At 38.8% G+C, this 24,389-nt stretch overlaps 5 protein-coding genes across 6 annotated transcripts; 3 read left to right on the plus strand and 2 right to left on the minus strand.

Moving 5' to 3' along the window:
• The first annotated feature begins 1,563 nt into the window (after window positions 1-1,563).
• BNAC08G22870D lies at window positions 1,564-2,523 on the plus strand. Its single transcript, XM_013807578.3, has 3 exons — window positions 1,564-2,008; window positions 2,097-2,213; window positions 2,278-2,523. Exons 1-3 carry the CDS (start codon window positions 1,643-1,645, stop codon window positions 2,353-2,355), a joined length of 561 nt encoding a protein of 186 aa, XP_013663032.1. The 5' UTR covers window positions 1,564-1,642; the 3' UTR covers window positions 2,356-2,523.
• A 1,155-nt stretch (window positions 2,524-3,678) lies between these two features.
• LOC106367746 (mucin-5AC) lies at window positions 3,679-6,237 on the plus strand. Its single transcript, XM_013807580.3, has 5 exons — window positions 3,679-3,986; window positions 4,392-4,482; window positions 4,551-4,665; window positions 4,741-5,448; window positions 5,812-6,237. The coding sequence occupies exons 1-5, from the start codon at window positions 3,854-3,856 to the stop codon at window positions 6,124-6,126; spliced, it is 1,362 nt and encodes a 453-aa protein (XP_013663034.1). The 5' UTR covers window positions 3,679-3,853; the 3' UTR covers window positions 6,127-6,237.
• Window positions 6,238-9,161: 2,924 nt separating this feature from the next.
• On the minus strand, window positions 9,162-12,556 carry LOC106367748 (receptor-like protein kinase FERONIA). Of its 2 annotated transcripts, none has more exons than XM_048764546.1 (3): window positions 12,352-12,556; window positions 11,914-12,240; window positions 9,162-11,835 (listed from the first exon to the last, which is right to left on the minus strand). In XM_048764546.1, the coding sequence occupies exons 2-3, from the start codon at window positions 12,224-12,226 to the stop codon at window positions 9,464-9,466; spliced, it is 2,685 nt and encodes an 894-aa protein (XP_048620503.1). In that variant the 5' UTR covers window positions 12,227-12,240; window positions 12,352-12,556; the 3' UTR covers window positions 9,162-9,463. The 2 variants fall into 2 exon arrangements, with proteins under 2 accessions (XP_048620503.1, XP_048620504.1); XM_048764547.1 differs by having other exon boundaries at window positions 11,914-12,279; window positions 12,352-12,492.
• A 218-nt stretch (window positions 12,557-12,774) lies between these two features.
• Window positions 12,775-19,141, minus strand: LOC106363439 (probable disease resistance protein At4g19520). Its single transcript, XM_048764545.1, has 4 exons — window positions 18,735-19,141; window positions 16,152-17,208; window positions 15,780-16,076; window positions 12,775-15,693 (listed from the first exon to the last, which is right to left on the minus strand). Exons 1-4 carry the CDS (start codon window positions 19,139-19,141, stop codon window positions 13,759-13,761), a joined length of 3,696 nt encoding a protein of 1,231 aa, XP_048620502.1. The 3' UTR covers window positions 12,775-13,758.
• LOC106367747 (disease resistance protein RPS4B) lies at window positions 18,925-24,055 on the plus strand. The gene is made up of 7 exons (XM_048764544.1): window positions 18,925-19,164; window positions 19,506-20,103; window positions 20,242-21,388; window positions 21,483-21,797; window positions 21,879-22,766; window positions 22,852-23,351; window positions 23,466-24,055. The coding sequence occupies exons 2-7, from the start codon at window positions 19,550-19,552 to the stop codon at window positions 23,797-23,799; spliced, it is 3,738 nt and encodes a 1,245-aa protein (XP_048620501.1). The 5' UTR covers window positions 18,925-19,164; window positions 19,506-19,549; the 3' UTR covers window positions 23,800-24,055.
• Window positions 24,056-24,389: the final 334 nt, after the last annotated feature.

Raw genomic sequence — 24,389 nt, forward strand, 5'->3', positions numbered from 1 at the left:
ACATAAGTGCGAAATCATTCCTGAACTGAGATTTTTTAAAAAAATTCGACCCAAACTTGACTCCGTAACATGAAATCCTACCGTGACTAACTTATCGTTAGTAAACCGTTAAACCATGCTTAGTCGGATAAAGAAAAAGTGCCGATTTCAACCCGTACAATTTCGGTCATGCCTTTTTAGACCTGAACGATAAGTAAGTGCGATTTCATACCCAAACTGAACAATAATTTGAATTTCATACCCGAACTGAATAATAGTTTGAATTTCATAAAAAAAACTACTCTTAGTTTAACTAATGTTTGGTTAGTTACCCGTCATTTTTGAGCGAGTCAGTGTCTAGGCAGAGATGACGTGTCGAGAAAGAGTTAAAACGACGTCGTTTTTTTCTAAAATAATAAAATTCCGTGACTTGGAGGGTCGAACCCACGACAGACAAGTGAATTAAACGAACACTTTGCCATCAAGTCGGTAACTTTTTCCATATTTACATATATAATAACTTATATCTTTGTCTTGTTCGCCAATCCGCGCTCTTTCATGTTACACCATTGTTTTTCTTCTTCACGATACTAGGTTTGCTCACGGATTCGTCGCGGATCGATCCCTGATAAAATGGATTCGATTTCTTGGGCTTGATAATGCCTCGGTTCATGCTAATTCATTTTTAGACGAAGAAACTAATCTTCGCTCTTGTCTACGTGTTGTAGCCGGAGCTACTCTTTTTGGCTCCCAACATTGCCTTCTCATGCAATTTTAAAATGTTCGTTACTATCAAAAATAGAACTTCCTAAAGACTAAAAACTGAAACTTCTGAAATTGGCAACTGAGAGAGAGATAGCCAGAGGAAGAAGAAGCTAGTGATTTCTTTACTCGTTTTGGTACCTATATAATTTAGTATATATGTAGATTTTACAAAACTTGTCTTAGTCCAGTGGTTTAATGCCCAGTTTAGTGCTTCTGTAGGTGTGTTTTCGAGTCTTAGTGAGTGTTTTTTTAATTAGTTTAGTTAAAACGACGTCGGTTGACTAAACAAACGTTAGTCAAAGTAATTTTTTTATGTTAATATTAAAGTTTGGGTATGATATTCAAATTATTGTTCAGTTTGGGTATGAAATCACACTTACTCATTGTACAGGTCTGAAAAGGCATGACCGAAATTGTACGGGTTGAAATCTGCACGTTTTCTTTATTCGACTAAGCATGGTCTAACGGTTGACTAACTTATCAAAGTAGGATTTCACGTTACGGAGTCAAGTTTGGGTCGAAATTTTTGAAAAAATCTCAGTTGAAGAATGATTTCGCACTTATGTTTTGTTTGGATCTTAAAAAACACGACGTAAAATTGTTGGAATCTAAAAATGCTCTTTTCCCGTACATCGGAGATGCTCTTACAAACCAACGTTATATTATATAGTAGCTAACATGTTTCTGGTCACAGAACCTATGAATTGTTCTCTGAATCTCACTTCTTGTGGCCTTGTGAGTTGTGGGGAACCACGTGTCTCTCATCCACACCAGCATCCTAGTTATAGATAAATATATATTGTCAAGAATTGAAAATGTGTGGCTGTGAATCATTTCACCGCTTGAGACTCTGTTTTAGACCAAAGTCGAGTACTTTCATCCTTTTTTTTGTTCAAAAATGGCCACGTCTTTGGCCTCCCTTCCGACAAGTTTTTGTCTGAACCATGTTGATGAGTGTTGCAAGCGTTCACCCACCAAACCATCATTGTCAAGCTATCATCCAGCCGCGAAGAGGAGCCTGATGGGCCACTCGCTGCGCTGCCACGAATTTAGTAGTACAGCGAGGAGATTCGTAGTGATGGCTGCGACTGAAGGATCTAGAAAATCTAAAGAAAGTCAACCGTCTTGGGCGAATCCTGACTCGGACGAGCCACCTCCTTGGGCCAGAGACGAAGGAGGCTCTTCTTCTTCTACATCTCAAGAGAGCTTTGAGGTTCCCTTCTTCGTTTATCTGCTTGCCTCAGCGATCACTGCCATTGCTGCTGTATGCCTCCTTTCTTTCTCTGTGACTTCTGATTACACTGATTCATATCAAAGATGTTTATTTTTATGCATCTTTTGGTCACTTGTAGATTGGTTCTGTTTTTGAGTACTCGAGTAGGAATCCAGTGTTCGGTGTCTTGGAATCCGACAGCATCTTTTATACTCCTGTTCTTGGTTTCTTTGCTTTCACTGGAATCCCCACTTCTGTGAGTTCTCTTCTCTTTTTGTATCTTGTTATCATTAGCTGAAACAAGTGGGTTCTGTCTGTAGGTGTTCCTATGGTTCAAATCCGTTGAAGCTGCTAACAAGGAAGCTGCGGAACAAGATAAAAGAGATGGATATCGTTAACCTCTCTTTCGCAACTTTTACAGTGGTTGGTGTTGTCCTCCACATACTTATGAAGATATTATGCATTATTAATTAAAGGAGCTTGACTAAAATTCACACTTCACTTCACTATATATTAATACCTGCTTTATTTTTTTGTTAGTTCTATCAATATCACCACTTGTTCAATGAGTTCTTTCACATATCCAACTTGTTGCGGAAATACATTTCTTGCTATCATTGTTGGTAGGAGGAGTTTGGAATGAAAATTAGCAGTTGATGGATATTTATTCCCTTAAGACTCTTGAAATTTAGAGCAAAGAGAGTCAACTTCTGATAGACAGAGGCTATTTCCGGACTAATGTAGAGCAAGAATTAATGTTTTATTACTTTGAAAAGAGGCTAAAAGACAAGGAAACAAAATTTGGTGACCGGAGAAGTGTTCTTCAGTTCTTGAGTCTTGACCATCAAACTAGCTAGCAAATTATAATTGTCTGTAAAACATTTTCTCTGACGAGGGTCGAGGATGATGTTGTGAATAGGTGATATAGATGGTTGTTCGTGAGCCGTCAACTTTCAAAAGAGCGAAGGAGCAGCTTTAGATGTGAGCTTTTATCCCATGCACAAGAGCGAAGCATGCATGCACTATGACCATCCGTACTAATAAGAGTTGCAAAAAGTAATTGAATCTTATTAATTCCTATACAAAAGTCAGAAACTTTGGCTGAACCGACATTGATCTCAATAGATTAGTGTCGGTAGTTACCCCCCATCTAAATTTGTGGACTCGAAGATAACACGTCATTACAAAAAAAAAAAAGAAGAAAAAAACCGTTGCAAATTCATTCAATGAACTTGTCAAAACCTATGCATAAACTAAAAAAAAATGATGTAAAAAAAAAAATGTAAAACACCATGTTATTTCACTAGTTACATGTTTTAAGGGACTTTTGCAAGTTCAACACCATTTTATGTCATGAACTTAAAATTTTGGTTTGTTCCAGTAAAAAAAAACCTAATTTTTGGTAGCCTAATTAACATGTTTCTGACCAAATGACACAATATTATTGGTAGATCCGAATGGTTACACACAGAAATGCGGTTAGGTTATATGGAAAAGCTAGCAGTTAGCTAACTAATTTCTTCGTGCGCATCATATTGTGACACGTCCTACCACACGTCGTCATAACATGATGAGCTCCATATGAGTTTATCCTGAGTTCACATTTAGTTTCTAAAGATAATTAAAAAAGATTGCAAGAAAACGACATGAAAACTAATACCACACGGAATGGACAATGCCTCTTCTTAAAATCTTAAAACTAACCCCTCCCACTATCTTCTTCTTACATGGCATATCTTTCACTATTTTCTTTTGTCAACTCCTTTGTATTTTAATTGTTATTATTCAACACAGAAAAAAAAGAAGAAAGAAACATTCTACTTCTCTCTGTCTTTTTCTCATCTCATCTGAATTTTCTATTTCTTCTGTCCTGCTTTGTATAACCGCCGGCCGTCGATGAACGATCGGAGTCTGAAAAAGTCTCTATCCGGAAAAACCAACCCCCCTGCGGATGATTTCATAGTTGGAGATGCCGACGAGAACTTGGATCTCTTCTCAATCAACCGTACTGGCCTGACTTCTTTGGATGGTATCATCTTACCTATCTTCCCTTCTCATTGACTTGTATTTTCATTTGCTTTTCTACAACGACACAATCATACTAATATTCTCTTTTGATCTATTAGTATAGTTACATTTTGTATCCTGAAGATAGCTTGTATATATGTACGAGTTGTGTTTTTCACAAGACCCATTACATGCTAACAATAAAACTGGTGTAACTTAGGCTCCAAAATAAATTGACCTTATACTTGAGCATGTTATATTGAGCAAAGACATACTTATACTTTTTTGCTAGACATAATGTTTTTTTTTTTTATCTGCTAAAATTTGGTGCAAGCTAGCCATAATGTTTTACTTGTTATTTCTTTTTTATCTGGTCATATAGTACAGTTTGCATGTACATTTAATGTATCATTCTCTATTTGGTCAGCTGCTTTGATTAAACCAGGAAGACGCTCTTTCGAACAAGCTAAAGTTTCTAAACCTGAACTTGATGATGAGAAAGAACATTGGAATGACCAGTAAGTTATATTTAATAAACAATTTTTCCTGAATATAATAGATTTATAATGTTTTGATATGCAATTAGGCTTAATTATACCGTTCCTGAAGTTACATTAGAAGCTCTTTCTAAATTGGTTCTACAAGCTAGAAACGTAACTTCCAAGCTTCAGTCAATTTCTACCACAAGAGCTGGTACAAAGGTATGAATGCAATCAAATATTCACGTTAGCTTATATATACTCCTTTAAAGAGATCATATAAGATTTGTCTCACAGGACGAGAGCTATCCATCTTCAAAACCAACGAGAAGCACTTCAACAGTACGTCCCTCAAACATTCCCACACTTCGTCCTTCTAGCATTCCAACACTTCGTCCCTCCAACACTGTCAGGTCCTCGTCAGCCCCTAAGAAGACTACTACAACAACAACAACAGCTTCAGCTTCGGTTGCATCTCCAAAGAGAAGTGTCTCTCGATCTTTAACTCCTGTATCACGCAAAACACCATCACGATCTTCAACTCCTTCAAGAATCAGTACAACTATTCCTACTTTCAAGAAAGCTGGAGACCCTCAAAGATCAAGATCGTTGACTCCTAGGTCAAAGCCTCAGACTGCAGCAACCTCAGCTGCACCTTCAAGTAGGACCAGTACTGTGCGCTCTACGTCTGCGTCATCACGCCCATCACTTTCATCAACACCTCAGACACCGCCAAGAGGAAGAGAAAAAACAGTCACTCTAGCGTTTGGTCGACCAGTGGCAACCACAAGGCATGTAACTTCGCCAAAACGGAACACATCTCCTGATGTTACAAGAACGAGACCTAAAGGCCATTCTTCTTCTTCTCTGATTCCTACCTTTTCAGGCATGGGGCATACAACAGCAAGGGCAAAGTCTGTAAAGTCATCTCCAACTGTTTCGGATCCAACAAGGCCCGGCAAAAAAGTGTCAAAAGCTTCGGTCCAAATTGCTAACAACCACATGGTAACATTCTCTTGTCACACAATATATAATACTACTTTTAGAAAAATACCATTAGATAGCAATAAATCAATTTTTTGTTCAAAAATATCACATAAAAGAAGGAAAATCGCCAAAATAGTATTCAGTACGAGTTTTAAAAACATATTTTATTTAGGTTTGGGTTTATTAATTGGAGTTTAGACTTTAGTATATTGAAGTGGGATTTGGTTTAGGATGTAGGGTAATTAAGTGTTTTTATTGGGTATTTTTATTTTAAAATGTTATTCTGTGACAAAATTTTTAAAAGTATTATATATGAGATTTGCCATATCTTTTATATTTTATTTAAAACGTCCACAGCTATCAATAACATGTTCATTGTAGGACGCACGAAAGGGGAAAGCAAATTATCCGTTTTCGGGCACAATGTTGTACCCACAAAGCATCAAATCTTATTCAAGAAAGTGGTGTGGTAGTAGTGAAGGAAGCAGCAGCAGTAACCAGGAAGAGGACGAAGGAAAAAGCCTAATGAAAGAAGAAAACACAGAGAAGAGTGACAGTGCTCGTTACGAGTCACTCTTGGATGTTAAAGATGTCAAGGATACTAACTGGCTACTTAACCTTGATGATGAGTCTAATCATTCTCTCATCTTCGACAGTGTTTTCGACTCTCCTCCTGAGCCATTCTCTCCTCTTTGACTCTTTTTATATTATCTTTTTCTTAAAACACACAAGTTGCTTGGAAAATAATTCTTTTTCACTCTTTTTATTTGTGTAATGAAAGAGAATAATAAGAGAATGATTGATCTACTTGTTGAAATACATGTGTTCTTGTAAGTGCTTCTTGTATTGGTTGACAAAAAAAATGTACATCTTTGAGGTTTTTGTTGGTTTGTACAAAATAGTTTCAACAAAAGAAACTGGAGTTGCACCAGTAATGCAGAATTCCATACTATGAATCTATGGTTGAAGTGAAATTTCGGTTATTGCTGAGAAAATCTAGTAATCTACGAATTAAATTTTACCAAAAAAAAATCTACGAATCCCCTATATATTAACTGAGAAACATTACAACTTTTTTTTGTAGACACGTGTCATATTCTTAGAATCCTTAGAGAAATAGGTTGGTCCATCTAATAATATAATATTTTTTTATTAAACTAACCTTAATGTTCTTTATTATTTTTTTAAATAAAAGTTACGGAATTGCTTAATGTTGCTAAAGTATATATGATAATTAATGATTTTTAATAATAAAAATTAGTGTATCTTCTATCGTATTTGTTTAATTTAAAACTATTTAAAAATTAAAAAACCAAACCATATAATAAAATTTAGATTTTTTGTTTATGTTATTTTTTGAATATTTACAAATGACTATAAATTACCAAAAAATTTAAAATTCTCACATTCAAATTTTGTGATCCATGGTTTAAATTTTTTTGTTATAACAAGATACAAATGATTACAAAATCATATAAGTAAAAAGTCTAATTTAATTAATTATTAAGATTAAAAGATATATATATATATATATATATATGTATATACATTTTTAAAGTTAAACTGTATACCATATAAAATACATAAATATTTTAATTTCAAAATTTACTTTGAACAATATTTTTTTGATAAAAGCTTTGAACAAACATTGACAACTTAATTTTTTAAAAATTATAAATTACTATAACTATTAATCCACAATGAATTTTTTTATTAGTAATTTAAAGTTTTTGCAATAAAAAATACAAATGATAAAAAAAACCATATGAGTAGAAATCATCATTTAATAGACATTAATATTAAAAATATACTATATATGTTAATATCATTTAAATTTAATTATATATCTATCAAATAGAAAAATATTGTTTGGATTAATAAAATTTATTTATATGTTCGCACCAATTTAATTATATATGTAACGGTTACTGAATTTTAAATTATTCAATATACATTTATTATTCATAATATGCAAAAACATATAATATCTAAAATAATGTATATATATAATGTTCACTATGCGCAAGGCGATGATTTTAACCTAATTAAACTTAAAGAAAGCACAAAACTTAGAAAGAAATTCAATTGGCGCAAGTACTTGTTTTAGATTTGTTTATTGATTGTTTGGATAAATAATTTACAAGATTTGTATTTATACTAAAAATACAAGTTTCTATTTTTCTTATAGATTTTTTTTTTCTTCAATAAAAAGCATTTTTCCTACACTTGAAATGAATCTTGTATAGCATTCCAAATAGGGATGCAATCAAGGATCTGGACCGCGGTCTTGGCCCGTAAAAGCTTGCTGTGGGACGGGATTGCGCCTCTATTTGGTAAGCCCGCAAAATTGCGGGCTTCGCGGGATGGGTTCAAAGCGGGACGGGTCGAAAGCGGGACGAGTTCAAAGCGGGACGGGTTCAAAGCGGGATGGGTCGAAAGCGGGACGGGTCGAAAGCGGGATGGGCTACAGGTTAACCTGCGGGATTTTGAAGACCCGCAACCCTAATTCCCCATTTCTGCTTTCACCTAAAACATAGAGACAGAGAGACAGATAGAAAGCGATTCGACGTTATGTAGCTCCGGTGATGGTGGTTTCAGGGTCGATGATGCTTCTGGTGTCCCAAGCGCCTTCGATCTGCACCGGTGGAGCTTCTTCGAGTCATCATAAGAAATTCGAAAACTCACTTTCCACCGAAGAAGAAGATCTAGTTCCCGCAATAGGTTCTTCGTAGTTTTGCCTATATGTATTTGTTCACATTATCATACATTTTGGAGTTTTAGGTTTCAATATATCTTAAAATGACTTCTATTATTCTTATTTGCAGAAGATGAAGTTGATGGTGAACAAGAGAAATCTCCATCTTTTTGTCGCTTGTTGGTAATAAAGATGAAGAACAAGACGTGGGATTAGTGTTTTCTTTTTATTTGTTTTTGGGAATAGCATCTTTGATTTGGTGTTGGTTTTATTTAATTTTGGATTCAGAAATCTAAAGCATTTGTTATGAACTTATGTGTTATAATATTTGGATTCAATAACTAAAGTATTGTTTATTTTTAAAATGTTTGGAGTCTAACAAAAGTAAATAAAGTAGTGTTTTGATCCAACTAAAATCTCCAACTAACAAGTGTATTGTCTTATCCAGTTCAATCCTTGACTAAACTCACTTACTGATACATCATGAAACTGATGAAGCATCCTGAATCATGTCTTGAAGCGTTCGGGAGTCATATATGTTTGTAATTCTATGTCTCCGGACCGATCCGCAAAGGCCTACATGTTTTGCGGTACGAGTTTGGTCAGCCATTTTGAGGACCGCAACCCGCGCTGACCTGACTCACCGTGACCCGCTCGAAGACGAATCCGCTGCGGTACGGGGCGGGATTCAGATAAACAACTTTCCTAATTCTAAATGAGTCTTTTACTAGTGCAACAAAAGTAAACTTTTACTAGTTTACTGAGATTTAAATCACTATGATTGTTTATACAATCAACACGTCTAGTTCCATGATTTGTTGGACTTTTCAAAGTCTGACACAATAGCTATGTTCGGTTTAGGCGTATCTAACAGTGTAATAACGGTTAAAAGAACTAATCTCATTGACTAAGTTGTGTCACTATCTTACTTTACACTTTAACAGACTTGTTTAGTTGTTTGGTATAACAACCCTATCTCCAGTTCGGCTTTTTACAACACTTGTCATGAGATGTTCCGTTTCTCATAAGTCAAAAGTACAAGTAAATGGTTTCTTACGTGTTGCTTTCACTACAAAAGCGTTGTAGAGAACAAACCCAAATAGTACAGTACATTGACGCAAATCATATGTTTCATGTTTTGTAAAAGCAAAAACAAAACACATTAATTTTTACACTCTTTTATGATTGTGGTACGTAGTATCAAATACACAAATAAATAACAGTAAAGAGACCAATAGCAAATAAGTAGCAAAGAGAAAGAGAAACGAACCAGAATCATTTTGGATAAAGCCGGTTTAGAAAAGATTGTACTGTACCGGGTTTTTAAGACTCTTCTCTCTAACGTCCCTTAGGGTTCATGATCTGAGAAAACACAGCACTTGGAGTGAGCCCATCTGAATCATCGCTAGCCAAACTCCGACCACCAATGCTCATGTCTATTCCGCTGCTCCTCGAGTCAGTCACGTTCCCTTCATACACATCAGAGCCTTTGTCATTGTTCTTCCCTTTACAGTTACCATCATCATACTTAATCTCATCCATGTCCATCTCACTGCATATCCCCTTCCCGCTCTCCTCAGCGCTTTCCTGAAGCTGCAACGCGAACTCCAAGTTCCACAGAACATCTCCCATCGACGGTCTCTCAATGCCCTGGTCTAGCACACACTTCATCGCGGTCTCAGCAAACTTCTTAAAGCACTCAGGTGTGATCTTGCCCTTGAGATGAGGATCAACGATCTGATCAAGCATGCCCTTCTTGTAGCAGTATGGTGCCCACTCAGCTAAGCTCACTTGCTCTTTAGCTAGCGTGGGGTTCAAGGCAGGTCTTGCACAAAGAGCTTCGAAGAGAACAACTCCAAAGGAGTAGACATCGGACTTATCAGTCAGTTGCTGCCGTCTAAAGTACTCTGGGTCAAGATAACCGAAACTTCCTTTCACGACCGTGCTCACGTGCGTGTGGTCAAGTGCAGGACCAGTCTTCGACAGACCGAAGTCAGAGACCTTAGCCACCCATTTCTCATCAAGCAAAATGTTAGTCGTCTTCACATCTCTGTGGATGATGGTGTGCTTCGCACCAGTGTGTAGATAATGCAAACCTCTAGCCGCACCGATGCAAATCTCAAGACGCTGCTTCCAAGAAAGAGGAGCGTTCTGAGTCTTGTATAGATGCTCCCTCATCGTCCCGTGAGCCATGTAGTCATACACCAGAATCATCTCGCAATTCTCTTCGCAGTAACCTATCAACGACACGAGGTGCCGGTGTCTAAGCTTCGAGAGCATCTCGATCTCGGTCTGGAACTCGTGGACTCCTTGCTCCGACATCGGGTTGCCTCTCTTGATGGCCACCTTCGTGGTCCCTCCGTCGATTTCTCCTCTGTAAACTTTCCCAAAACCACCGACGCCGAGGACTCTAGACTCGTCGAAGTTCTTGGTAGCCGCTTTGATCTCAGCAAAGGAGAAGTGACGGCAAAGATTCGACGGAAGAGACGACGCGTAGCTCCCTGTAGTGTTAGTCTTCCCGGAGCCAGCGGAATGCGAGTTTCCGTACAAAGACAGCGGAAGCCAGCCCGACGTTGCGTCGCTCGCAGGCTGGTACTCACCGCTCTTCCGTCTCCGGTACGCAGCCATTGCAAAAAATCCAACGATAAGCCCCAGAACTACAGCGCCACTAGCTGCACCCGCCACAACAGCCGTATGGCTCTTGGTATGACTAGTACGCTGTTGCAAGACTTTGGACGGATCAGCAGTCACCTTGGGGCCAGGCAGAGGGTTAGTACCAGCGAGGTTACCGTCAGAGCTATTCATCTTGAAGATCTCAACACCGTTGAGAATCGAGTCGTAGTACTGCGGCTTGGTGATTGGGTTAGGATGAAGCGCGAGCCAGAGATCCTGCTGCCCTTTCCCTTCAGGAGGGATCACAACGTAGTCCTTATGCAACGCGATCCCGTTGCCACCTGTCCATCCCGCCACGTCAGCCGCAGGCTCAGCCGTCTGATTGTTGAGATAGATCGTAAACACTCTTTGATTAATCTTGTTGATGTTGGCGGAAACCTCGCAGAAGTGAAGCCTGACGAGGTAGCTAAACCCAGAGTCAACGCTGAACACCCAAGTCAAATTGTAGTTGAGATTGACCTGAGCCGTTGGGCCCATGGACCTAGCCGTGGAGTACACGTCAGCAGGAGCGATATAAGAAGGCGTACCGGTAGGGTACTGGATCGTCATGTTGGGATCAGCTGTCTCGGGGATACCGAGACTCGCGGCGAAGATGTAATCCTGATCATCGTGCCAAGACCTAAACAAACCGGTGTCAGCAGAAGGAGAGATGTCGTTCCCGCCGACGTTGAGCCTGTAGACGTTCTCGAGAGCGGTGGTGTTATCGATCGTGACGCCACCAGAAGTCCCTACAACAGTCAGCGTCCCGTCGGTGCTACTGTAGATATCAGGCATCGAAGTCACCTCGATACCGTTGACGAAGGCGTAGGCGTTAGAAGGCGTTGACTCTGGTGTGAAGGTCATGTTCAAGGTCCCACCCTCGACGTTGACAACGAACTCTTTGATGATGTAAGCGTAGTTCAACGCCTGAGAGGTCTGAGCAGCGCTGAAGTTCTTGAGGAGAGTGTAGGGCCCTGAGGAGAGGGAGAAGAGGGAGTTGGTTGCGTTGAGGCCGTCGTAGGAGTTGGGGTACAAGTAGAGACGCACGAACTTACGACCTGCGATACAGAAAGTGTTTAGTAAACCGGAAATGACTAAACCGAAGTAAAATTACTAAACCAAGATTGAACCAATACCTGACGCGACCGGGAAGGAGTAAGTGAAGGGAGATCTAAAGATTCTGGCGGACATGTAAGGGACTGTGGGGACGGAGGGGTCTTGTGTTGCGGCGGGGGATGTTTTGGAGTCTCCGGAGGAAGACAGGAACTTGGATTTGACATCGGGGATCCATGTGCGGTTATCTGTGTCGGTTAGGTCGGAGGAGCCGCCGCAGTTTAAGAGGATTTTGTCGGTGGGTGTGTAGTCAGCGGCTGAGATTAGAGTGGTGACGGATAAGAGAAGGAGGAGGAGGAGGAGAGACAAGAGGGATCGTCCCTCCGTGAACGTCATCGTTTCTTCTCGATCTACGGAAAGAGGAAATAAAAATAGAAAGTTTTACAGATCTGCAAATGGAAAGTTTCAGACAGGCAAGGAGAGTGAATTCCGACAAGAGTTGAAGTGAAGATAAAACATACCTTAAGAATCGGTGGAGAATTCTAGCGATGAAATCGGAGAGATTTGGAGAAGAAAGAAGGATGAGAGAGAGTTATGAAAGAGGAGAGAGATAATGGAGGTGAGAGCATAGTTAAACGGACATCCTCCCAGCATTGTTGTTGCCTCCCTCTAAACGCGTAGACGTTAGTTTTAATTAAAAAAATATATTTATTTTATGTAGCCGGCTTGATAAGTGACGATAATACCCTTAAGAGTAACAGCTGTTGTTACAACATTCCCTTGGGATAATGTTGATTGGCATGGATTGGTCTGTCTTTGTTGACAGCGTTTTTTTATTTTATGCGGTGACGAGTGACGACCCCTCGTGGCTGAGCTGGCTCTCGCATTTATATAAAGCGAAAGAGAGGGACCCGTTTTGATAGAAAACTCGGTTTTTTTTTAATTTAATTTAGTCATTGGAATTTGTCAAATCACATTTTGCGGTTGAGTTATCTTTTATTTCCGCCGCTTTTGTTCGTCGTCTCCTCTTTCAGTAGAGAGTCGGCGTTTTTACTTTTCTTGATGTGCTAAGTAGTTAGGATTGAGTTAAAGTTTCTCTTTTTGGATGAGGTAATCGTGTTGATCGTCAAAGTTTTGTTGATAATATGATATAGGCCTAAGTTTAAGATATTTGAGCCTGACTGATTACGTGACGCCAAGGACATTCCCTCTTCTGGGGGTGTGATGTTTCTTCGGGAAAACGGGTATAGCTGCTACGTCTTTCCGATAAGACACAAAAGCTAAAGAACAACTAGAATTGATAGAACAGAACACAAGAACAGTGTCGAATCTATTTGTATGTTTTACGATCTCTTCCACGTTCATTTTCACGAGTTGCATGTGCAAATGAAGATTTATAAAACGCCAGCTGCTTTGATAAGCACTATGCTGCTACAATATAGTTTTCCATAGTCTCTCAGTATATGTTCCTATATTTTATACATATTCACATCTTTTATAAACTTTATTGGGTGTATCTTTTTAGGTTTATGATTTATAGCCTTTATTCAATACGTCATTTTCTGGAAGTGAATTGCATTTGTGGTTATGTCATCAATATACCGCCAAAAATTCATCAAGAAATCATTCCCAACAATATCTTTGGGAATCATTCATCTTCAACAATTTTAAGATTTTCTTACATTAGTTAATTAACTAAGAAATTATTCCCAAATATATAAACGTTTTATATGAGACATATATTAACATTTTGTAAAAACAGTTTTGCATCTATATAAGCGTTTACATCGATTTATCTTCTAAAATTCAGATCATTATATTCAATATTTTAGCACTTCCTATTTATCTTGTTTTACTATACAAAATACAAATAAATAACCAAAAATGTATTTCTCTTTTCATGTACGCTATTTTCTCCTTTAGATTACTTACTCTAGGCAAGCACAACCAACAAACCTCCCAGTGCGCCTAAACCGAAGTTTACCGAGCAGACTTGAAAGCTTGGGAGAATGCTTCCTACTTAAACTCATATCCTTACTTGCACTTATCACACTCAAGCTCGCCGCCCCAGTTGCTGCTGTCATCACACAAACATCACATTCACTCACCACGCTACTACCTCCTAAAACCTTGTTCCTCCCACTTACTGCTTGAAACTCAAACTCTACTTGATCAGCCAATACACTACTTTCGTTTCCTTCACCACCACCAACACTTCGATGCATCTCAGCATCCTCGTAAAACACAAACATATGATCCCTCTGAACCTCAGGAGCTTCTCTCGGACCCCAACACCTGAAAACTTTCTCCATTTTACTAATCACCTTTCTCTTACTCTTCCATGTGCTTATGCACCTGACCCCAAGACCAGCATTGTTGTGACTATCATCCACAAACGTAACCACAACAAATATAGCAAAGCCCAAGAGTGTGTTGCGTAGGAAAGAAGTTAGCTCTACCATTGCAAACGAACCTGTCCGCAAATTGTAGGAAGATGTCTGATTTGCATCCGCAGGAGCGCAAATGCTGAACGCAAGTGCTTTGATGAGTTCCTGCTCATGTTCTTTGCCGATGCTTGATACTTTAGCCAGACCTTTTGCTACTCGTTTTCTAGCCACTTCTGGAGACTTATTAAAGCAATTGTTAAAGGTGTAGTGACTAGGAAAATGCTCAGACCCCCATGAAACTGACTCTAGGGATACACAACCATGCACGTTCAAGAGTTTCAAACTTTGTGGAAGCTCTGGAAGAGATCTGAGGTTTCTACAGTGACGTAATCTGAGGCTATGCAGTTTAGATAGCTGCTTTATACTTTCAGGGATTTTTCTGAAACCGTTCCTGCTAAGATCCAATACCGTTACTGTAGCCAAGGAACATATCTCTTCAGGTATATGCATCAAAGATGAATTGCAGAGGGACAAAGATACTAGAGCATAGAATCTTGGGACCAAGCCATGTAGTAACCTTGAAGATGGCAACAGCCTTGGTTGAGGCAAGTAATCTTGACGCTGACATACATTCTCATTAAAATCTGAGATAAGATTACTCATGCCAGTTTCTACTGTGAACAGCCTTGGTAACTTAAGTGTGACAAGAGATTTTAAGTTACTGATCTCCATGGGAAGACGTCGAAGCCTTTTGCAGTTCTGAAAATCTAATATGACAAGTTCTGAGAGATACGTGATTGACGAGGGCACTTCTTGTATAGCTGTGCCAGCAAGATATAACTCTTCCAAGTTTCTTGGGAGGTTGATATCTTCCATGTCTTCAAGCTCTGAGCATCCAGAGAGATTAAGTACCGCAAGAGAAGTCAAGGTACTCAATCTCAATGGTATCTTTTGAAGCTGTTTGCAGTTCTCCAAATCTAACACAACAAGTTCAGAGAGATGCACTAGGGAAGGCAGTTCTTGAATGCTGGTGCCACCAAGGTATAGCTTTTTAAGATTCTTTGGGATAACCTGAATATCCTCAAGCTCTATGCAACGAGACAGATCAAGAACTTTGAGGTGTTCCAAATAAACCATGATTGAGTCTTCAAGATCAAAGAATTTGTGACCCCCATGATGATAAGTAATTATGTTATCTTGTGAAGAGAGGGTCACAGTTGGTATTGATCTTATGCCAGTTTTTTTGAGATACAACTCCTCAATATTAAGTGGAACCTTTGGGAAACTTTTGATTTTTATGCAACCAGATAGATTTATCACCTGGAGATGATGGAAATGGCATGTGTCTATAAATCTTTCTAGTCTTGTACAACCTTGAAGATCAATAACCTCAATGTTTCGAGCACTTTGAAGTTCTTGAACATCGACTAGCTTTCGTGAATGACAAAGTTTGATCCTCTTCAGCATCTCAAGTTCCTGGAAAAAATGTTCAAAAAAATAAAATAGCCGCCGTAATAGTAAATAAAAAATGTCAAGAAAATAATTATGTGAATTTTTCTTACCTTGGTTCCTTCCCAAAGTCTCTGAAGTTTACTGGAGCACATGTTAAGTATAACAAGATTCCTAGTATCAAAACCTTGTGGTAAGGACAACAATGGGAAATTTTCCCAGTGCAATAACCTTAACTCATCTGGTAGAGATTTAAGTCCCTTGGGGAGGTGTATTGTAGAATAGCTTCCAGGTTTGGAACTGCAAATCTTCAGATATCTGAGATTGTACATTTTCTCAAACGCCATAGGGTTGAGATCAAAGTTTAAGACAGATGGGTTCAGAGATATGGCTTCAATGTCTTCACTTCCCTGAAGCAACAAGTGAAACAAATAGATAAAGAAGTTGTCTCGCTAAGGTTTGTGAGAGAGGTTAAAAAAACATACCAAGACGTTTTTGTCCTCCAGAAAATGCTTAATGCTCGATGGTTTCCATAGTCTGGAACGTCTCTTTCTTCTATTGATTATTTTGCGACCTATGTCTTGGATCAGATTATGCATTACTACCTTGCCTTGTGAGACACTCACCAAACATTTCTCAACAAGAACATTGATTCCAACACGTGGAAAGAAACCACACCCCTCAAGAAGATGCATCACATAGTCGATGCTTTCTCCCCTGAAAAGACAAACAATGTCAAGAAATATGTTCTTCTCGTTGGCACCAAGTAAGCCATATGTGCTCTTGACTGCATCTTGAATCTCTTGTGGGTGAGATTGCTCGAGCGTGAGGAATGCGTTCTCAACTTCTTTTGGATTATCCCTCGTCTTTCTCCCATAATACTTTAGAGCTAAAGGATTACCATCTGCATATTCAATCACTTTGGGTAATAGTTTCTGCAGATTCTCATGTTTGATGTCCTTTCCAAATGCAAAGCGCGAGAATAGCTTCATAGCCTCGTCCTCATTTAAACCAGGAACCTCGTAGATTTGCTCCACTTGACAAAGAGAAAACACTTGTTTATCTCTTGAAGTTATGATAATCAAACTCCCCGGAGAAAACCAATTAAGCCCTCCAAGAAATGACTCTGCATCTAGACACTTGCGGACATCATCAAGAACAACGAGAACTCTTTTGTGTCCTAAAACCTTTCTAAGTAGGATCGGTCTTGTAACCGGACTATTCACGCCAAACTCTTCCCTAAGAGTTTTCCCAAAGTGTTCCTCTAACAGAGAGTAAAGTCCCTTGTCATGAAACTCCTTGTGAAAATCTTTGACAAAGCAAGAAGCCTCGTAGTCACAAGACATTTGGTCAAAGATGGCTTTAGCAAGTGCTGTCTTCCCTATGCCGGCCATACCCCATAGTCCTATCCTACGAACTCCGCATGGTTTCTTGCGTAGCAAGTTTTCTATCTTCAGCAGCTTCGAATGCATACCAATATTCTCCGTGGCATTGAGCTTTTCACGCACATCAGCGACTATCTCTTCTACAAGGTCGGAGTCACTGCATAAATTTTTTTTTTAAGTAAAAAACTAGTTAATAATAGAGAAAAAGACAAAAATAACAGTAAATCAAGTTTTTGTTCCCGGACTAGCGGTCAAAAGTCACAAAAATAACACTTAATGTTTTATCAAAAGTCACAAACTTAGGGTTTAGAGTTAAAAGGTGGGGTTTAGGATTTAGGGTTTAGGGTTTAGGGTTTAGGGTTTAGAGTTTAGGGTTTATGGTTTAGAGTTTAGGGTTTAGAGTTTAGGGTTTAGGGTTTAGGGTTTAGAGTTGAGAAATGAGGTTTTGGGGATAAGATTTCAAATTTTGAAAAATAAAAAAATTAAAATTTTCAAAGGATAAACTTAGAAATGTTCTATTTTGGTCATTTTAGTTTTGAAATGCTATTTTTGTGATATAAACTTAGAAATGTGCTATTTTGGAGATTTGCCCTTAATAATAATGTATGTATAAATTGTGGAAAAAAAATTTAAATTCTTGTATAAACGGAGTAGTTAATATTGAGGCTTTTCAAAAAATTAAGGGCAAATCTCCAAAATAGCACCTTTCTAAGTTTATCATTTGAAAATTATAATTTTTTTATTTTTCAAAATTTGAAATCTTATCCCCAAAACCTCATTTCTCAACTCTAAACCCTAAACCCTAAACCCTAAACTCTAAACCCTAAACCCTAAACCCTAGACCCTAAACCCTAAACCCTAGACCCTAAACCCTAAACTCTAAAACCTAAACCCTAATTCCTAAACCCTAAACCCTAAACCCTAATTCCTAAACCCCACCCTTTAACTCTAAACTCTAAGTTTGTTACTTTTGATAAAACATTAAGTGCTATTTTTGTGACTTTTGACCTTGAGTGCTAGTTTGGGAACAAAAACTTGATTTAGTGCTATTTTTGTCTTTTTTTCAAAAATTAAGGTATAAATTGTGGAAAGGGCAAATCTCCAAAATAACACTTTTCTAAGTTTATATCACAAAAATAGCACTCAAAAACTAAAATGATCAAAATAACACATTTCTAAGTTTATCCTTTGAAAATTTTAATTTTTTTATTTTTCAAAATTTGAAATCTTATCCCCAAAACATCATTTCTCAACTCTAAACCCTAAACCCTAAACTCTAAACCCTAAACCCTAAATTCTACACCCTAAACTCTAAACCCTAAACCCTCAACTCTAAACTCTACACCCTAAACCCTAAATCCTAAACCCTAAACCCTAAACTCTAAACCCTAAACCCTAAACCCTAAACCCTAAACCCCACCCTTTAACTCTAAACCCTAAGTTTGTGACTTTTGATCTTGAGTGTTAGTTTGGGAACAAAAACTTGATTTAGTGCTATTTTTGTCTTTTTCTCTTGTGGAAAGTACATTTAAATCTAATTAAATGTGGAAAAAATACATTTAAAATGTTGTTATAAAACTAGTTAATATGATAATATTGAGCTTTTCACTGCATATTATGGTCTAAATTACATTAAAAATCTTATTAAATGTCTTTTTGTATAATATATGGTTTGGAAATGACCTTTGCGTTGCATGTGATTCGTGCCCTGGTAAGTCTACCACTTGTAGCAGAGCGCTTCGCCATTCATTCGTAAGATCGTTCGATTTCCAGATCAGTTTCTTCACAGACGACTTGGTGGCTCTGTAAAACACCGGAACCACCGCGAGACCTCCGTCGTTTCTCCGGCGTTCGGTAACCTTGACGAGCTCCTCCAGGCACGGCTTGGATGACGAGTATTGCTCAGAGAAAACCACCACACAAGCTTTCGATTTCTCCAGGCACGGTTTGGATGATCCATCGGCTTCCGGATCGGATCCTCCGACGAACGAGGATATTCCTCTGCGGTGAAAAGCGGCGGAGAGGTGGCTGATGAAGGAGTACCGCACCTTATCCTCACATCTATCGAAGCTGATGTAGAATTCCACCATGATCAGAAGACGCGTTGTTTGAGGTAACCAAAAACAAACAACCTCTCGTTTCTTCTTTGGCCGTAGATTCTTGTGAATTTGGATTTGAGTTTCTTCAATGTTAGATTGGGTCAAAGTCTAGTTTAGTGATTCGGCAGAATTTTCTTGGAAGATTCGTTTTGTTTTTTCCTTTTGCAATAATTTGATAATATGGTCCTTTTCACATTGTTCACTGTCTATGGAACAAGTCATAGCCAAACTAAGATAGTAATATCTTTGCACAAAGATAGAGACTCTTCCTTCTGTAACTTGATTTGATTACAGTTCACCAAAATGATAGATAAGCTGTGATTTGTTTAACTCTTATCTTATTTTTCTCCTGTAGAACTAGTCCAAGATTTGTAAAAAAGGAGGGTTTTTTTTATTGAGATGTTTGCAACCATGTCTTGTATCTCCAAAGGAGACTCAACACACATTTTGTCTCCTAACAAAACTCAGATGGAGGAGGTCTCTTCCTCTTCCAAAGTCAAGGCACTTCCTTTGCCTCCCCAGCACCAAGTGTTTGTAAACTTCAGGGGAGATGAGTTGCGGTACAACTTCGTTAGCCATCTCACAAGTGCATTGCTCAGAGATGGGGTCAACATCTTCATTGACACGAATGAGGAAAAAGGAAAATCTTTAAATGTGCTTTTCGAGAGGATTGAAGAGTCGAGGATCGCCTTGGCTCTCTTTTCTGTGAGGTACACCGAGTCAAAATGGTGCCTGAACGAACTTGTGAAGATGAAAGAATGCATGGACAAAGGTCAACTCCTCATCATTCCCATCTTTTACAAGGTTCAAGCATACGAAGTTCGGTTTCAGAGGGGACGGTTCGGTTATTTGTTCAACAAGTTGCGCCATGTTGACGTTGGCAAGAAGAAGCAGTGGTCTGAAGCTTTGAACTCTGTCGCTGACCGAATAGGCTTCTGCTTCGACGGAAAGAGGTACTATCTTGCTGTTTCCTCTAGTGTCATTCGTTGAGAGGAATTATTTGAGAATTTATTCCAGGGCTTTGACTATCAATATATAAGCTGAAGGATCTACTTATCTGTTTTATTTCTTCTTGATTATCCTTTCTGCAGCGACGAAAACAAGTTCATCGACAGTATCGTCGAAAAGGTTAAGCAAGCGCTGAGAAAAATTCAGTTGGATGAAAGCAAAGTCAACTCAGTTTTTCTTTCAAAAAACACTTCGTTGCACTTAGGAAGAGAAAACAATGAGATTTATGGACTCAAGCAACGCTTGGACGAATTGGAGGAGAAGTTTGATCTTGACTGTCAGGAGACTCGATATTTGGGAGTTGTTGGGATGCCAGGCATCGGTAAAACCACTCTTGCAAGGGAGTTATATGAAACTTGGCAGTGCAAATTCGTAAGTCACGTGTTAATCCAAGATATTCGTAGAACTTCCAAGGAGCTCGGGTTGGATTGCTTGCCTGCACTACTCTTGAAAGAATTACTCGGTGTAAGAAATTCAGACGTAAAATCTTCTCAAGGCGCCTACGAATCCTACAAGAATGAACTACTCAAACATAAAGTTCTCGTTGTTCTCGACGATGTGAGTGACAGAAAGCAGATAGAGGTTCTTCTGGGGAGATGCGACTGGATTAGGCAGGGAAGTAGAATTGTCATTTCAACAAGCGACAAGTCACTGATCCAAGATGTTGTCGACTATACTTATGTTGTCCCACAGTTAAACCACAAAGACGGACTAGGTCACTTTGGGCGTTATGCCTTTGACCATCATTCCAGCAAACACAACAATGAAGTCATCATGAAGCTATCAAAAGAGTTTGTGCATTATGTTAGAGGTCATCCGCTAGCTCTTAAGTTGTTGGGCGCAGATCTTAATGGGAAAGACGAGGGCTATTGGAAAACAATACTGGCAACACTCTCCCAAAGTTCCTGCCCGTGTATTCGAGATGTGTTGGAAGAAAGCTATAATGAGTTGAGTCAAGAGCACAAAGAGATATTTCTCGACATGGCTTGTTTTAGAAAGGAAGATGAGAGTTACGTTGCAAGTTTACTGGATACATCTGAAGCCGCAAGAGAAATAAAATCTCTCATGAACAAATTCATGATAGATGTTTCTGATGGGCGAGTAGAGATGCATGATTTACTATATACCTTCGCCAAGGAGATTTGCCGAAGAGCACATGCTCAAGATGGAAAGGGGGGACATAGGTTGTGGCATCACCAAGACATCATTGATGTACTAAAGAACATAGAGGTGAGCTAAAGAAAAATTTACTTTTAATATATGTTCATCAAGAGTGCATTCTATAATGAACAATAAATTTGATTACTGATGTCTTGTTTACCAGGAAGGCGAGAATGTTAGAGGGATTTTCCTAAACATGAATGAAATGAAGAGGGAGATGAGCTTAGACAGTTCCACCTTTGAACCAATGCACGATCTCAGATACCTCAAGATCTATAGCTCAGGTTGTCCTCAGCAATGTAGACCTAACAATAAGATAAACCTCCCTGATGGACTAAACTTTCCTCTGAAAGAGGTTCGCTACCTCCACTGGCTGGAGTTCCCATTGAAAGAACTTCCACCAGATTTCAACCCTTGCAATCTAGTGGACCTTAAGCTTCCTTACAGCAAGATTGAACGGATCTGGAGTGATGATAAGGTGTGTCTCTCTGTTATTGCTTGACTAGATTACATAAATGGATAGTATTTTTACTGGTACCTAACTATTGTATCGTCACAGGATACATCAAAATTGAAGTGGGTGGATCTCAACCATTCCAGTAACTTGCGCTTCTTGTCAGGCTTATCAAAGGCTCGAAATCTGCAAAAATTGAACCTTGAAGGCTGCCCCAAAATGGAAACTTTACCCCATGATATGCAACATATGAGAAGTCTTCTTTTCCTGAACCTGAAAGGGTGCACAAGTCTCAACTCTCTTCCGGAAATAAGTTTGGTCTCACTAGAAACTCTCATCCTCAGCAACTGCTCAAACCTGAAGGAATTCCGGGTGATCTCACAAAATCTAGAAGCTCTATACTTGGATGGCACTTCAGTAAAAAAACTCCCTCTGGATATCAAAATACTGAAGAGACTTGCCTTGTTGAATATGAAAGGATGCACGAAACTGAAGGAATTTCCTGATTGTCTTGATGACTTGAAAGCTCTCAGGGAATTGATACTCTCAGATTGCTCGAAGCTCCAACATTTTCCTGCAAACGGCGAAAGCATCAAGGTTTTAGAGACATTGCGATTGGATGCGACAGGCTTAACTGAGATTCCGAAGATATCCTCCTTACAGTGTTTATGCTTAAGCAAGAATGATCAGATCATCTCCCTTCCAGATAACATCAGTCAACTCTATCAACTAAAATGGTTTGACTTGAAGTATTGCAAGAGTCTTACATCTATTCCAAAGCTTCCACCAAATCTTCAGCACTTTGATGCACATGGCTGTTGCTCACTTAAAACAGTCTCGAATCCACTGGCATGTCTTACGACAACTCAACAGATCTGCTCCACGTTCATATTCACGAACTGCAACAAACTCGAGATGAGTGCGAAGAAAGATATTTCTTCCTTTGCTCAAAGGAAATGCCAGCTGCTTTCAGATGCACAAAACTGCTGCAATGTGATTTCCATGATCTCTATCAATATATTTTCCTGTGTCAGAAACAGTCACTTTCTTATAAATTTCCTTGTGTATGTTTCGGCAGGTTTCGGATTTGGAGCCTTTGTTCAGTACTTGCTTTCCTGGAAGTGAACTACCTTCATGGTTAGGTCATGAAGCCGTTGGATGTATGTTAGAGCTCAGAATGCCCCCACATTGGCGCGAAAATAAGCTTGCCGGTCTAGTTTTATGTGCTGTTGTCTCATTTCCAAACTCCCAGGTACAAATGAAGTGTTTTTCGGTGAAATGCACATTGAAGCTAGAAGTAAAAGAAGGGTCGTGGATCGACTTTTCTTTCCCAGTTGGAAGTTGGAGAAATCAGGACAACATTGTAGAGAATACTGCATCACCAGAGCATGTCTTTATTGTTTATCTCAGCTGTTCAAAGATCTTTAAACGTCTTGAAAGCCAGCATTTTATCAGCTCTGATCCTACGAAGTCCACTGTATCTAGTAAATGTAGTCCTACCAAGGCCTCCTTTAAATTCACGGTCACAGATGGTACGAGCGAGATACCGGGGCTCGAAGTGCTCAAGTGTGGCTTAAGGTAAGTTCATTGATTGGAGCGATTTAAAAGGTTTTCTCTTTGATTTCTAGAGCTTTGTATTTATTTTTAGCCGTCTTGGGAAATTTAATATCCTTTTTTAAAATCATGTTGCAGGTTTTTTATAGGTGGTGAGAGCAGTGGAGAGTGTTTAAAGAAGTTGGAAGTGAAGGATGCTGAACAGAATCTAAGTGCACAAAAGTTATCAGATAACTGGACGAGTGAATCGGTAACCACTACTGAGGTTGCTGTTTCGCCTGAAAATGCAAACAGTGCAGAACAGAGCCCAGAGACGGCTACAACAGCGGTTACGGCTTCACCAGAAAAAGCTAACAGTGCAGAATTTCAAATGGAAATCTCCACAACCCCACGTGAAGGTCAACCACGCCCATGTATAAAAACTCCGAAATGGGTATGCTTTGCTTGTTTTGACTTGAGAAAACATCTATGAACTGTGGAAGAAAATGATAGCTCAACACTAGAGAAAAGTAACCAAGATGCACATAACATAGGATAGTTTGGTTTGTATTCACCGAGATGGAAATTTTTTTGGTACTTGGGGTATTAGGTTCTTCATTGTTGTGTGAACTCGTTTGAAAGTTGAATGTGTGGATGTGTTTCGTTAAGGCTGGAGCTTTATGTCAAGCTCTTGCCAAATCATAGATGCTGAGGTTCTGATGATTTGTTTATTTAGTTTTCATTTTTTATTTTCTTCTCTCCCAAGGCTTTTCCGGTTCATTGGAATTTGTCAAATCCCATTTGCGATTGAGTGAACTTTTTGTTTTGTTTTTTTTTGTTTTCGCCTCTTTACAGAGAGAGACAAGTAGACAACTTTTGCTTCCCTTGATGGGTCTAAGTAGTTAGGATTGAGTAAAGTTTCTCTTTTGATTCACCAATTTCCTCTAAATATGAAATATGACAAGAATTAAGCTAGTAGCGGTTAACACTTTAGTTTCATGTTGTGTCTTTCTCTCCTCCGATCAAAAGGCGATTTCATATTTATAGGAAATCGCTGAATGCCTACATATACATGATACACAA

The sequence above is a fragment of the Brassica napus genome, chromosome C8, assembly GCF_020379485.1.
Source record: "Brassica napus cultivar Da-Ae chromosome C8, Da-Ae, whole genome shotgun sequence".
NCBI classification, from domain to species: domain Eukaryota; kingdom Viridiplantae; phylum Streptophyta; class Magnoliopsida; order Brassicales; family Brassicaceae; genus Brassica; species Brassica napus.